This window comes from Abrus precatorius, unplaced genomic scaffold, assembly GCF_003935025.1.
Source record: "Abrus precatorius isolate BTA unplaced genomic scaffold, Abrus_2018 Scaffold2, whole genome shotgun sequence".
Lineage (NCBI taxonomy): Eukaryota > Viridiplantae > Streptophyta > Magnoliopsida > Fabales > Fabaceae > Abrus > Abrus precatorius.
This window is the reverse complement of record NW_020874362.1, coordinates 24,583,721-24,598,142: the sequence shown is the minus strand read 5'-3', so window position 1 is coordinate 24,598,142 and position 14,422 is coordinate 24,583,721. Positions and strand designations below refer to the sequence as shown.

At 31.9% G+C, this 14,422-nt stretch overlaps 1 protein-coding gene across 4 annotated transcripts; it reads left to right on the top strand.

The window, feature by feature from the left end:
* Window positions 1-5,708: 5,708 nt before the first annotated feature.
* Window positions 5,709-14,308, top strand: LOC113857900 (sec1 family domain-containing protein MIP3). 4 transcript variants are annotated; one of them, XM_027490174.1, is made up of 7 exons: window positions 5,709-6,046; window positions 6,447-6,590; window positions 8,275-8,424; window positions 10,664-11,152; window positions 11,643-13,178; window positions 13,303-13,371; window positions 13,598-14,308. In XM_027490174.1, exons 1-7 carry the CDS (start codon window positions 5,999-6,001, stop codon window positions 13,724-13,726), a joined length of 2,565 nt encoding a protein of 854 aa, XP_027345975.1. In that variant the 5' UTR covers window positions 5,709-5,998; the 3' UTR covers window positions 13,727-14,308. The 4 variants fall into 4 exon arrangements, with proteins under 4 accessions (XP_027345975.1, XP_027345978.1, XP_027345976.1 ...); XM_027490177.1 differs by having other exon boundaries at window positions 5,728-6,046; window positions 6,484-6,590; window positions 13,598-14,232; XM_027490175.1 differs by having other exon boundaries at window positions 5,728-6,046; window positions 6,427-6,590; window positions 13,598-13,977.
* Window positions 14,309-14,422: the final 114 nt, after the last annotated feature.

Here is a 14,422-nt window from a genome sequence, read left to right as displayed (position 1 = left end):
TTTAAGGAGCTTTGAATTCTTTTTGAGCATGTGGTGTGATCTTGGTTTTGATTTCACAATTCATGTATACAGAGAAAACACTTCAAGAAAGGCTCTTGCCTTGGTATTTATCCATAACTAATCTCAAGGTAGCGTTTATTTTAAGATATAAACATTATATTTTGTGATTAAAAAAATGAACTCTTATTTTAGTTTTATGGAAATGTAATTTTCCTAACTAATACTAATAGAATAAAAAGTAAGTAAATAAGAATTTTTTTTGCAAAATAAACAATATACCAAAGAACAAAATTTTAAAACTCGAAACAAATATGAGAATATTATATTTTCGAGTTCACATTAGAGAATAAATTTATAATAACAAAACTTTGGTGCTTTTGATATTAATTTTAATTAAAATTGAAATGTCATATAATTAATACGTAGCAATTTCCAATATCGATTAATATTGCGTAAGTTATAAAGATAAATTTTAATTTTAATTTAAAATAACATAAAAATACTCAATATTATATCCAATTCTTTTCCAAATTATAACTCTTTCAACAAACATGTCTCGTATATATTTACCGAATAGTGGAATATTCTGTGAAAGATGTTTTTATTTTCTTCCATTTAATTTATATTATATTATATTAATATAAAAAAAATTAAAGTAGTGAGATAATATAATAGTTTACATAACGAGGGTGACACTGATGTAAATAATACCTAATACTTGAATACTGTGCACAACAACAAACTAGTGAGTATTATTGGAGTTTATTAATTTAAATATGGGATATAAAAGTCATAATTACGTTAATATGTTATTTGTGGCAATTTAATAGAAGGATGGTTTTTTAAAATTCACAGGTGGCAATTTTTGGAGACTTAACAATATTTAAATAAGCTATATGTCATGAACAGTAAACTTAAAACTTTGATGAGAACGTGGCCTAGATGAAAAACCACCAATAGTGAGTTTTGACATATTTGCATCAAGAACGTGGCCTTAACGAAAAATCGTCAGTGACAAGTTTTGACATATTTACATGTTCAGTCAGGCCATTTGTCAGAAAAAGTAAAACATGAATACTGAACAGAAATTTTGTAGAGTAAAAAATCGCTAATGGCGATTTTTGAAAGAATCTTTATTGCTATCAGCTACACTAGAATATGAGTGAATTTTTTCAAAGTGAGAAACTCGTTCCTGGAGCTATATAATGACCCTTTCAATCATAAATTCATGCACAAAGAGAACGTAAAAGAGAGAAACTAAGGTGGAAGAGAGAAGAGGGAACTGAAGACGAAGAAGAGAAGAGTGAAAATGAAAGGGAAAAAAAGAGAAAAAAATAGAAAAATTCAAAAAAATATGTAGTTGAAATTTTTTCAAAAATATTGTAGATTAACAAATTTCTTTAATATGATTCGTGATACAACTATGGATTCACAGAAGCACGTCTCATAATTAGTACGAGCTCAAAATCTAAGTAATTTTTATGATTTATGTTATTAAAAATATAATTTTCTAATAATGGTTAGTTATTAAATATTAGTATTTAGTGATTAAAAATCTAATATGATTAAATAATATTTTAAAATATGATAATTTAAATAATGTATTTAATGATTAATTATTTTTTTATGTCAGGCAATGAGACTATTACGACCTTGTTACTTAGCTATATCATCGCCTAGACCTGAGATACATAACATTTTACAGAATACTAAACTTTATCGTGTTGCACAAATATGTCAAATGCATATAAATGGTGGGCTTGTAAATGCACTTATTGAACGTTGGAGACTAGAAACACATACATTTCATCTTCTTTGTGGAGAATGCATAGGAACATTAAAAGATGTTGCTATGTTGCTTGAACTGCGAATCAATGGTCTACCTGTTAGTGGTTCTACTAATCCAAATACTATAGCATTGCAGGATATGTGTAAATAGTTACTATGTAGTCAGCCTGGATCTCACGATGTTGAAGGTTCAAAAATAAGATTGAAGTGGATCACGCAACATTTTGTTTGGTTTCCTACTAATTCTGACCATAGGATAGCACAACATGTTGGTGGATATATACTTTCTTTATTAAGACATGTTCTAATGCTGAATAAAAGTAATTCAGTAATCCATAAGAAAATCTTACAGTTGTTGGTGAATGTTGATGAAATTGGAATATATAGTTGGGGTTCAACATGTCTTACCTTTTTGTATAGAGGTCTAGATCGCGGTTCATGACAAGATGCTAAAGAAATTTGTGGATGCCTACTACTGCTACAGGTATGGGCATGGCACTGGCTCCCGTGGTTTGCTCCAATACCTGGTGAACCAATAATATTTTCACTTGCACTTAGATGGTGACACATTCGATATTCAACCAACACTCCATATAGAGACCTTGGAAATGTTAGAGTGTCATTAGATAAAATGGGACTTTGTGAGGTATCGGTTAATATATGTTAATTGTTGTTAAATAATTTTGTACCTCTTTCACATTACTAAGGTATATATAATATATTTTGTGTTAATGTAGTTTTTATAGCGACCATATGAAGATAAAGTTATTGACGCAGTTATTTCAGATGACGTGAGGGACGAACGTCTATTGTGGTCAACTGTAAGCCCATTGATATGCTTTGAGGTTGTAGAGTGGCATGCAATTGACCATGTAATGCGTCAATATGGATTTGCTCAACCTATTTCTCTTCCGCCCCAAAGTCTTGAGGGAGTCCACAACAAAGACTTGTGTGGTTTAAGAGAACCAAAGAATTGGAGATTAATACATGATGATTGGGTGACAATATGGGAAAATCGACATCAACATACATTAGAAGGAATGTCAATTGACAACTATAACCCTTCAAATGAGTATTGGAGTTGGTACACAATCTATGCAATGAATTGGTTTTGGTTGTCCCTGCAAATGGAGCAACCACAATCTCAACAATAACAGTAGAGAAAAATTCCATGTCTCCACTCAGATAACAACAAAGGATTCCATCATCCTCTGATTCAATCACCAATTTTATCTTAAAAGAAGGGTCATATTCAATCATTGCTTAATACATTTTGTAATTGTCTCTGCATCTAACTTTCTATAATCTTGTGAAATCCTTGCCCGAGTACAACTATGTGGCCCGTTATGCTTTCTAATTTTCCAAAAATACTTGTTTTTCCTCAAACTAGCTCGAACAAGCCACTCACAATCTCTACCATAGCTGACACATTTACAATAAAACGTATTTGATTTAGACTCAAAAATTTCGTAGTCTACTCCTTTTGATATACTATAACTCTTAATTTTTCGTACAACAGCTTCTTTGTTATTAAATTGCATTCTAACATACAATTCTCCGTCTACGTAACAATGACCTATAAAACAAAAAAACAAACTAAATATCATTCACACAACTAAAGATAAATTTATTACTGTAAATACAATAAAACATGTCAACATATCTAAGTTAGCATACTCTGGAAATTCTAGAACTTGCATAGCATTAAGATCTAAAGTACGTATGAATGATTAAACCCCAGACATATGTTGGTCAATCACTGAGTTTGATAAATGAGAGTGCTTATCATCTGCATCGTCATCCAAACTATCATCATCACTATCCTCACCACTTTCATAATCTCCTTTAAAGTTGTTATCGTCGCTTTCGACAATATTTTGTTCCCATTCAACATCTCTGTTAGGAACAACACTGACATATGCACCAATCGTAATTTATTTAAAAATAACATACAACTCAATTGAAGAATTTTGGTCATGACGCTCTTAATAAATCTGAAATATTTGTTGAATATTATCATCATTGCTTATTTCCATCACTTAGTATCGCATGAAACCTCCAAAAATAAAGATTGGACACCTGTAGATTATTCTCTCCACTGTTTTTGGAGTCTCTATTTCAATATATTGACAAAGCCAATATTTAAGTGTTTCAAATGATATACTGTTAAGAAGATAAATGTAAGTTGGCTTCTCACACATAAATTTCATACCTTCATTTGTATTTGAAATAATCTCACTATTAAAGTAGACTATTGTATTTGTACTCATTTTTTCTTCAACTATAAAATATGAAAAAGGAGAATTCAGAAATGTAGAATAAAAGATTTTTAAGATGTAATTTGCTAAAAATGTAAATGAGTTATATATAGACAAATCTTTTAAAACTTCTTAATGAAGATTTTTTTTAAAATTGCAAGTGGCAATATTTGAATATATAAAAGCACTTTTCTGATTTAAAGTCGCTAACAGCGAGTTTTAACTACGCAAAAAAATTATTATTTTTTATCTTAAAAGTCGTGAGTGACGTTTTTCACGTTAAACAAATTTTCATTCTTTAAAAATCACTACATGTGATTTTTTAAATGCCATATATATGTAATATTGATTACATATCCATATTCAGGAACTTTCGTGATAAAAATGTCATATTTAAAAAATGATCATATTATTAAGCTTTTTTCTCATTCGTGATTTTTATGTTATTTTATTTTTTCTTAGTAGCAACAAGATTATATTAACACTGATTAATATGCGAAAAAAAGCTTTGTACTAAATATATATTATTCTTAATAATTTTTCTATGTCAAGATTAAGATATAAATGCTTTTTCTAAAGTTTTTAGTCATTAATGATCAAAGTGTGAATGATTAGTAATTAGTCTGTATTATGTGGTGATAAATTTGTGATTAGTGTCTATTGCATGGAAATTAATATTTTGAGTGTTATGTTTTTTTAGAGTCCAATCTTAATAACTCCTGGTATAAAAATTTTGTTAACATTAACTAATTAGAATACAACAAACACATATTTTTTAAATTAATTGTTATAGAAGTTAATCATTCTACTTCATCTCATGTCTCTTTAAGGCTCAAAGTCAGTGAGCTGGTGATGAATTTGTTGCAATACAAAGAGTTTGAAGTTAAAAATGAGTAGATATATACATAAAAGACATTTTAATGCTTAGGTCAATGTATAGACCAACAAATTAATAGTATGTGATATATAATTTATTTTACGAAATGACGTTGACTAGGCAATATGAGTAATACACATTCACATTACTTTAGCACTCTCACGAATTACAATATGTTTTGACTGTAAAAAGTTTTTTTTTACTGAGAAATATGAAGTAATACATAACACAGCCATTTTTTTTTTATCTTATATTTGATTTGTATAAGGATAACAAAATAAATAATATTATTTTATTTTATTTATTTTTATATAAATTTTTACCTAAGATAGAATTTCATTAGAAAGATAAATATGATAAACTCATAGAATAACATTATTACATTATGTTAGTTAAATAAATTAACACTAAAAATAAGATAAAAAAAAATTATATTATAATATCACGAGCTTAATACAAAGCCCATTTTACCTGTGCAAGTTATATTTATTTATTTATATATCAAACTTGCAAATTAATGTGTCCTCTACTAACATTTAAGTTGCTACCATTATAACACTAAAAGATTAATTTAAAATATTTTTTTAGCGATGTTAAATTAAAACGCTGAAAATTAGAATATAACAAAATATTTAATAAAATTAAAATATAATTTTAAAAATATATAGATCCAACATGCATTTTAATCTTGAAAACTAAAACATATATTTACAATCACAAAAAAATAATATTTTAAATTACAATAATAAAAGTACCTAATCACAAAATGATTAAAAAAAAAAAACAGAAGTAAAAAATAAAAAAGAAAAAAACCAGAGTGGGTGAACTGTGGTGGAGGAGGGGAAGAAGAACGAGGAAGCAGTAAGATCCGCCACTAATCGCAATTTCTATTAGCAAATCGTGTTTTCTCTAAACCTCCAAACTCGATGGCGTGCGCGATTTGTTTGAAAAGAATGAAAGCTTAGTGAAATTCACGTTCGATCGCTCGTGCGTTTCGTTTGGGATTCTGGATTTGCGTTCGACGGAAGTCACGTGGTTCGTTGCCTTCCGCTGAAGCGGAAAAGGAAACAAAGAAATGGCCACTGTTGATGTTATCAAATCTTGCATCGATTCCATTAGACAGGTAGCACAAGTCTTCTGAAGTTGAATGTTCAATTAAGTTTAGTTTTATGTCTGTTTTTACTCTCACGGAATGCCTCCATAGCGCTCTGAAGTGATTAGAATTTTAATATTCTTAATTTTACAAAATTAAGAATCAATTGGATATAAGTATATCGAAGGAACATAGAAATAGAGGCTTTGATGTGTGTATCGTTCTTACGAGAATTATTTCTGTTTCACTAAGCTAAATTCAACAATGGGAGTGATTGCATGTCTCTTGAGTCTGGCATCTTATGCTGCACCTATGAACTTGAATTTTCTTCTGCAGATGTCACCTACTTACTTATACTTGTTATAACTGTAACTATGTGTCCTTTCGTTTAATTGTTTCATGAATGTTAGTCATGTTGCGTCTTTTTCAGATATCAGAGGATATTGAAGGTGCTATTGTTTATTTAGATGCTGGATCTACTGAGAGTTTCCAGTTTATTGGGGCATATCCTGTACTTCTAGATCTCGGGGCACGAGCTATTTGCAGTTTGGAAAACATGTGTGCACTTGACGTGGTAAATTGTGGCTACATTTGTCCAAGTTGTATATCTGTGCTTTCAATAAGCTACCAAGATTTGATTATCATCTCATTGAGTGGCTACATTTGCTCGTTAAAAAATTTGAGGATATTACTATTTTCTGGTTTTTGAAAAAAAATTATATCACATGCTACAAAATGGAATGAATATTTGATGGTGATGGAGGGTTGGATTTTCATTTCATAGATACTTCCTCTAGCCAAAGTTGTAGGGCTATTAATTGGTACATATATCGATGAGTAGAGGGAGGACATGCATCAGCTTCAGTCAAGTTTGAATGTAGTCTGATGATGGATATTTGAAATTCACCTAGGAATAATTATAAATATTTTTGAGGTTTAAGACTCTGGTGTGAACTTTTTATGTTTAGAACTGAAAATATTATTAAATTAATAATTCTGAATTCCTTTATGTAATCATTAGATAACTGTTGAGTTGGCTAGTAAAGTCTTCTGAGGTTTTCTCAACTTGAAGTTTAATATCATCCCTGCCTCTTTTCCTTGTTATAAGGAACATGTTAATAGTTAATAGCCTATTATCAATATTGTATTCCTACATTCCATGGGCCAAGTCCTTTTGTGATCCAATGGTCTGAATGTCTCCAAGTGCTCGGATAATAAGTAGGGTTCTTATTCTGTTTGATAGGTTGGATTACTCTTATTCAGACTTTCTTGTCCACTTTCCCCCTTCATTATCTTTCCCTTTCTTTGATACCTGTGGTAGTGACACACTAGATAGGGGAAATTTTGAGGTATTTTCTGTGGTCTTGCATGGCCAAGCAAATTAGAAGAGATCATTTCATCAGTTGGGAGATATTTTGTATTTTGTAAAGCTCCGGTTGACGGGTGGGTTGAGTCTTGATAATTTGGTATCCGGAAGAAGCATCACTTTGGAAGCTCACTTGCTATGGTATACTTGTTTGGAGAGGAATATCTGTATATTCAAATGTGTGTCTTTGTGCTTGTTGCCCTGTTGCTTTGAGGGTCTCTCTATTTGTGATATACAAAGAGATTGGATTTGTCTGTTGCATGTTTAAGGCTTTGAGCTATTTTGATTCCCAATACTGTCCCGGATTACCTTCTCTACTTTCTTTTACTAAATATTATCTTCTTTTATATAAAAATAATATAATCCCTTCATTTAACATGAAATGTAAGTCTTTTAGACTTTTCAAAATTATACCTAAAATATATTCACATGTTGCAGCTGTAGTGTTTTCATTCCGTGAGTGAATGGAGCTAGTGTGATATATGCTTGCTGAATGGAGTCTGGGATGCATTTAGCTTTTTATCACAATAAAAGATGTGAACTCTTCATGGTAAAATATGGATGGTTGTAGTTTACATTTCTCCTTGGGATCCCATTCTTTAGACGTTAATTTTTTAATTTTATTTTTATCTCTCGAAATTCACATACATATTGTTTGAACACACAAAAGTTGAAAGTTTTATATAATGATGTTATAGAATTTTTTCTCTATCATTTCCATCCATTTCCGTAGTGAATTTATCTGTATATAATCAGGTGTATATATGCTCTTTATCTGCTGGCTCAGATTTCTGTATGTTCCCACTGTGTTTGTACTATAACAGTGTCTATGAACACTTTTAGGTAAGCCACATGTATCATGATCCATTTTTTTTAATGGCTCCTTGTCTAGGTGGTTGATTGGAACTCACATTCTGTCCCTGCAAGGAAACTTGTGGTTTTCACTTCACGTCTACTTAGTGATGCACATCGGTATATATTACGTTGCTTGAGCACACATCAAGTTATTCATCATTGCACTGTATTTACGTCTATCTCAGAGGTACTTATTTGTAATTACATCTCTTTCCTCGTTTATTTTATTTCCCTGCCTGTTACATATATTTAATGTAATTACATATTACGTATGATTATTCCATGTTTAATATATTTAATGATGCTTTACCTATCTTCTATTGAAAAAAAAGAAGTGGTTTCACCTATGGGTTTGAATGTGTCATTTTTTGTAAGTTTGGCTGCTATCTACTTACAGCCTTACTATATTTTTTTGTAACAATTTGACTTGGATGAAAGGAAAGTTTTTTCTCTTAAAGAGGTTAGTTCATTTGCAAATTAGGAATGGAGCTTGATCATCTCAATTTATTTATTTATTTTTGCTTTAAGCTTGTCATACCAGTATCAATTATTTTTATTTTTATTTTTTTTTGTAAACTGGGCCACAGTTTTAGACAATGACATCATTAACTTAGCCTTTACGATAATTACTCCTCTTCTTTCTGTCTGTTGCAATAATAAAATGAGCTACCAATTTTTCAAGAATGAGTTATGGTTGCACCATAGCCATCATTTGTTTGCTAGCATGCAAATCATATTGTTACATCAATAGTTGGCAAGTTGCAACCCCAATAATAGAATCAAAGTATTAGTGGTGGCCTGAAGTAAAGTTGCTTCCAAGCTGTTTAAAAAAAAGAAATATTGTTATAGTAGAAATAGAGACAAAATTTATTATCCATTGAAAAATAGTTTGGGCTTTGTCTAGTTCTTTTAGGTATATAAAATGTTATAGGAATAAATCAATAAGGTCATAAGCATATGAGATAGTAGCAAATTTAATTAGCAATAATAATTTCAGTTATGGCGTGAACTACTTTTGCTAGAGTAAAGACATGAACTCAATATTTATCACCAATAATCAACATAAGGGTGACAGTGACATTATTTCACCCATTGTGGTAGTAGTTTTACCGTTATTTTGTTCCGATACCTATTTTCTACTAGCTTTCTGTTCGGAGGGTAAGTATACCTACTGAGAAGTAATAAAGGGTTTTTAAATTAAGTTTCTAAAATATCGTCCTATAATGATTGATTTTTAATTATTAAAAATTTACTAATTCAATTGTTTAAGTTTCAAATATACGAGATTAATTAAAAATAAGAATTTATAAAATCAATTATATAACTAAGAGTAAGAAATACAATACACGTCTTGGTTAAACTTATTGGAGAAGAACCTAGGGCATATGAGTTTTTTCATTCAATCCTTTATGTTATTTTTCTGTTTAATTCTAAATCCGATTTTCTTATGATTACTAATCATTCATACGAATACTATTAATATCTAATGGTTATGCAATATTAATATTCTTTTATCCAAATTAACATTTCTAATGGTCATGCAAGACAACAATTTAAGAAAGTTTAAGGAACTTATGAACTTGTTAATTTAATAACGATTAGAAGAGAAAGATTGGTTTGGTCCATCTAATCCTTTGTCTCGTTTTACCCTATAAATCTATTAATTAACTGAGGTATAGTCGCCTGACGATATAATTAATTAGAATTAAGAAAAAAGCGCAATAGGATAAAATCTAATTACAAAGCAGAAATTAAATTTAGATTCAAATATCAAAATTTCATAAATTCATGAATAATAGTTCTCATAATTCTAGCTATGGACTTAGTTACTCATGCTAAGGAAAAGAATTAAAACAATCATAAATAAAGCCATAATCAAAAGAAATAACAAACTAGGGTATGAGATGTGTTTTCGGTTTTCAAGTACGATCGTTTAAAACTCCAAGTCTCGCCAAACATATGCCAAGGATCCCGAGAGAGACGAGATGAGAAGTGTATTCGAAAGCCAAAGATTAGATGTAAAAACGGTTCTTTTTTATGATGTCTGAGATTTCCGTTTAATAGAATTTGAAAACCCTAAAGACTCTTGATAATTGGACTTCTCGCAGATGAGTACGGTCGTGCAAGGTCTTAAGCACGATCGTGCATGGGCTCGAAGCACTCTCGTGCTTGTTGAAAGAGTTTGGACGTGCTGACTGCTGCGAAACTCTAATTTTCTATTAATTTAGGCCCAAAACACACTTAAAGTATACTTGCGGCATCTTTATACTAAACTGCATAATTAATAAATAAATTAGTGTAAAACTCAAATAAAATAAAGGTCAAATATGAATATATGGATGTATAAGAGGGCCTAATTACAGACTTATCACTTTCTTCTCTTTTTATTCTTTTGTTTTGAATTTTCTAATACTGTTAAAATGCAGACAGCTCACTCAGCATTTCCCGATTCACCTCTGGGACCAGATGCATATCATGAATATGAATCCTTACTGGTTCAAGATTACGAAGAACTAGTTAAGAAATCAGGGACTAATCCTGGACACGCAAAACATAACTTTGAAGATGGAGGACGATCACAATTTCCTTCTAGTGGACAAGATGTTCCTAATCTTGAAGCTAGTTCAAGTGGCAGAGATTTTTATGAGCACGTTCCATCGGACTATGTTGACGATGCAGTCCTGAAATTGGTTGTTTCTGTTCATCATTTTCCCATGATTTTATGTCCCATTTCACCAAGAGCATTTGTACTACCTTCAGAAGGGTTGGTGGCTGAAGCATACTTATCAGCTGAGCATGAAGATTCCATTAGTCCTGGTTTGCCTCCCTTGAGTACTGGGGTGCTGTCTGATGCTGATGAGGTGCCTCCTGGGGCTACTCTTACGGCACACTTTCTATACCACTTGGCAGCCAAGGTAACAAGGGACATGCATTCTTTTGCTGAAACGTGTGAATGATTCTAGTGACTTGATATCTGGATTTTTTTAATATATATTTCTCAGGATTCTTGTGTGGTGTACTGCATAAAATTCTACTTTAAGTTGGGTTCAATCTTAATAGATCTGTGAAAGAACTGCTTCATGCCAGCATCACACTGTTTTACTAGGACCCACAATTCCCTTTTGCAAAAGACTACTTGAATGAAACTTTACTCTTAAGAGTGTCTGCCATTAGAATAGACATTGCTCTAAATGTCCTTTTAAAAAATTTGGTATTTAATAGAATGCAACGTTGTGGTTTGATTCATGTAGCCAACCCCACTTAAAGGGGAAAAGGCTTTTGTTGTTTTATTAACAGTATTGCTGATTTTCCACTAGTGCCAGACTGCCAGTATCCTTTTGTTTTGTTTGTTGTTTGTCCATTAATGTGTTATGTTGATCATTAATTCTTTGGTTTATGATTTAGATGGACTTGAAAATGGAAATATTCTCCCTTGGTGATATATCAAAAACTGTGGGAAAAATTTTGACAGATATGTCAAGTCTTTATGACGTAGGACGCCGTAAACGATCAGCAGGGTTGCTACTCATTGATCGTACACTTGATCTTCTCACTCCTTGCTGTCATGGGGATTCTCTTGTTGACCGCATGTTTTCTTCTTTGCCCCGTAGAAATAGAACAGCTTCCAATCCCCAAGGCAAAGGTTCAGGAAGCCAACTCAAACTTGGTTCTTCCTACCTGCAACGTGCTTCCTTAGATGTTCAGATACCACTTGCAAAGATCCTCAATGAAGAAGATTGGCAAATAGACAACTTTCGGCTTTTAGAAAGTGTTGAAGCTTTTTTGTGTGGGTGGAATTCTGGAAATTCTGATTCTCAAATTGCTGGCTTGATTAATCTTAGTCAGAAAATTCATGGCAAGCCTAATCACTCTGATGTAGAGATACCTACTGGGTCCTTTGTTTCCTCTGAAAATTTTCGTGGAATGCCATTCTTGGAGGCTATACTAGATAGAAGAACAAAAGATGGGGCCTTACTTGTAAAGAAATGGCTACAAGAAAGTTTACGCAAGGAAAATGTTACTGTGAATATGAAGTCTCGTCCTGGTGTTGTTACCAAACCAGAGTTGCACGCTATGATCAAAGCATTGTGCAAGAGCCAATCATGTTTGCTAAGGAACAAAGGAATTATCCAATTAGCTTCGGCCACATTATTAGCCCTTGAGGAATCAAATTATGCCAAATGGGATGCATTTAGCAGTGCAGAGAAAATTCTTAGTGTAAGTTCTGGAGAAACAAGTCAAAGTCTTGCTGTTCAAATTGGTGATCTGATCAATAAGAGTGCTCTGTTGGGATCACATGTAAATTCAGGTAAAAGGGAGATCTCAAAGGGTTTGCTTGCTTTGCAAGATGCTTTGCTGTTAATGATCGTTGGTTATATATTGGCTGGTGAGAATTTTCCAACATCTGGTTCTGATGGGCCATTTTCTTGGCAAGAGGAACATTTGTTGAAAGAAGCTGTTGTAGATGCTTTTCTTGAAAATCCTTCAGTAGCAAATCTCAAGTTCCTAGATGGACTAAAGGAAGAACTTGAAACTAATGTAAGCAAGTTAAAATCTGAGAAAACCGTTGAAGAATCTTCAAAACTAGAGATTGATGATTTTGATGATGATCAATGGGGTAAATGGGGTGATGAAGATGGGGACGACTACAACAAAAATGAACAAGTGTATGGTGACATGCAAGTGAAACTGGAGTTGCGCGATAGGGTGGATAACTTTTTCAAATTTCTTCATAAGTTATCTGATCTGAAAAGAAAGAATATACCATTGAGGGACGGATCATTGACCGCGGAAGGCAATTTTGATGAAGATAGAAAAGGATTACTTTATAGGCTACTAACAAGGGTGTTGAGCAAGTACGATGTGCCTGGGTTAGAATATCATTCTTCCACTGTGGGGCGCCTGTTTAAGAGTGGGTTTGGAAGATTTGGCCTCGGTCAGGTGATTATGGTTTCTTAACCTATGCTGGAATTTGCTTTAGTAGTCCAATCAATTCAAATATACTAACCATTCTTTTATTTTTTCCTTCTTTGCTTTATCTTTCTTGTCAATACAAATGTTGCAGGCCAAACCAAGTCTTTCCGATCAAAATGTCATATTGGTGTTTGTTATTGGGGGCATTAATGGATTTGAGGTGAAATTCTTGAATACCTTTTGTCTCCCTTTTTATTCCCCGTGTCAGTGAATAACAAGATGGACGTGGTATTTCCATGAAAATTTTATAAACTTGATAAATATTTTCTAAAAGATGACACATTGGTTGTCTTTTTTCTTTACACATGACCCTCTGTGTTGAATTAAAAGCTGATCCTGTATTAGCATGGAACCATGACACAATTTTTCACTTTTCTGTCACGTAGGTGCGTGAAGCTCATGAGGCGTTGGCTGAAAGCGGAAGACCTGATATAGAGTTGCTTGTTGGTGGAACGACTCTTCTTACTCCCGATGACATGCTTGATTTACTGCTTGGAAACTCGAGTTACATTTAATTCTTTCATCGATATAAAAAAGAAAAGTAGGAGATAGAAATTAAATTGAATTTGGTCTTTCTAAATCCTGCATGCTGTATTTAAACTGTTATATAGACAATTAAAAATTGTATTTTCTTTCTTTCCAAAAGGAAAATAGAGAGAAAATAGTAATTTTCTTATACAGTCAACATTAACCTTTGTTTTTGGTCTATACATTAACTTTTTAAAGATATAAATCACAGTTAAATAATTTCGATGAACTGTCCTTCAAGGGAAGTATGGAGCGATGTTGGAAAGGGGCCAGCGTGTCGGTGTTCGATATACTCTGAACTAGTGTCTGAACAATGTCGATCACTTGCTTCTTGTTTTCTCGTTGTTACACAACATAGGAGATGGTGTGGTTGATACGTGGACTAATTTAGGATAAAGACTGAATGGAATAGAGAATGAATTAGTATGTGTATGAACGTATAGATTGAATAATCTATCCGACAATTTATATCTAATAAAATTTTAGTGTTCTTAACTTCATCTTTCTACCACTTTCATCATGTAACGTGTGAGTATTAATCGCAATTTATAATAGGAATATCTTTCTTTTAAAATTGTTTGTTCTTTTAATAATGTGACCTTTATGTTTCATTATCTTAACATTCTTTCTTTTGGTTCATGTTATTGTGCATTTAGGTAAATAATTTAATAAGTGTTTATTGA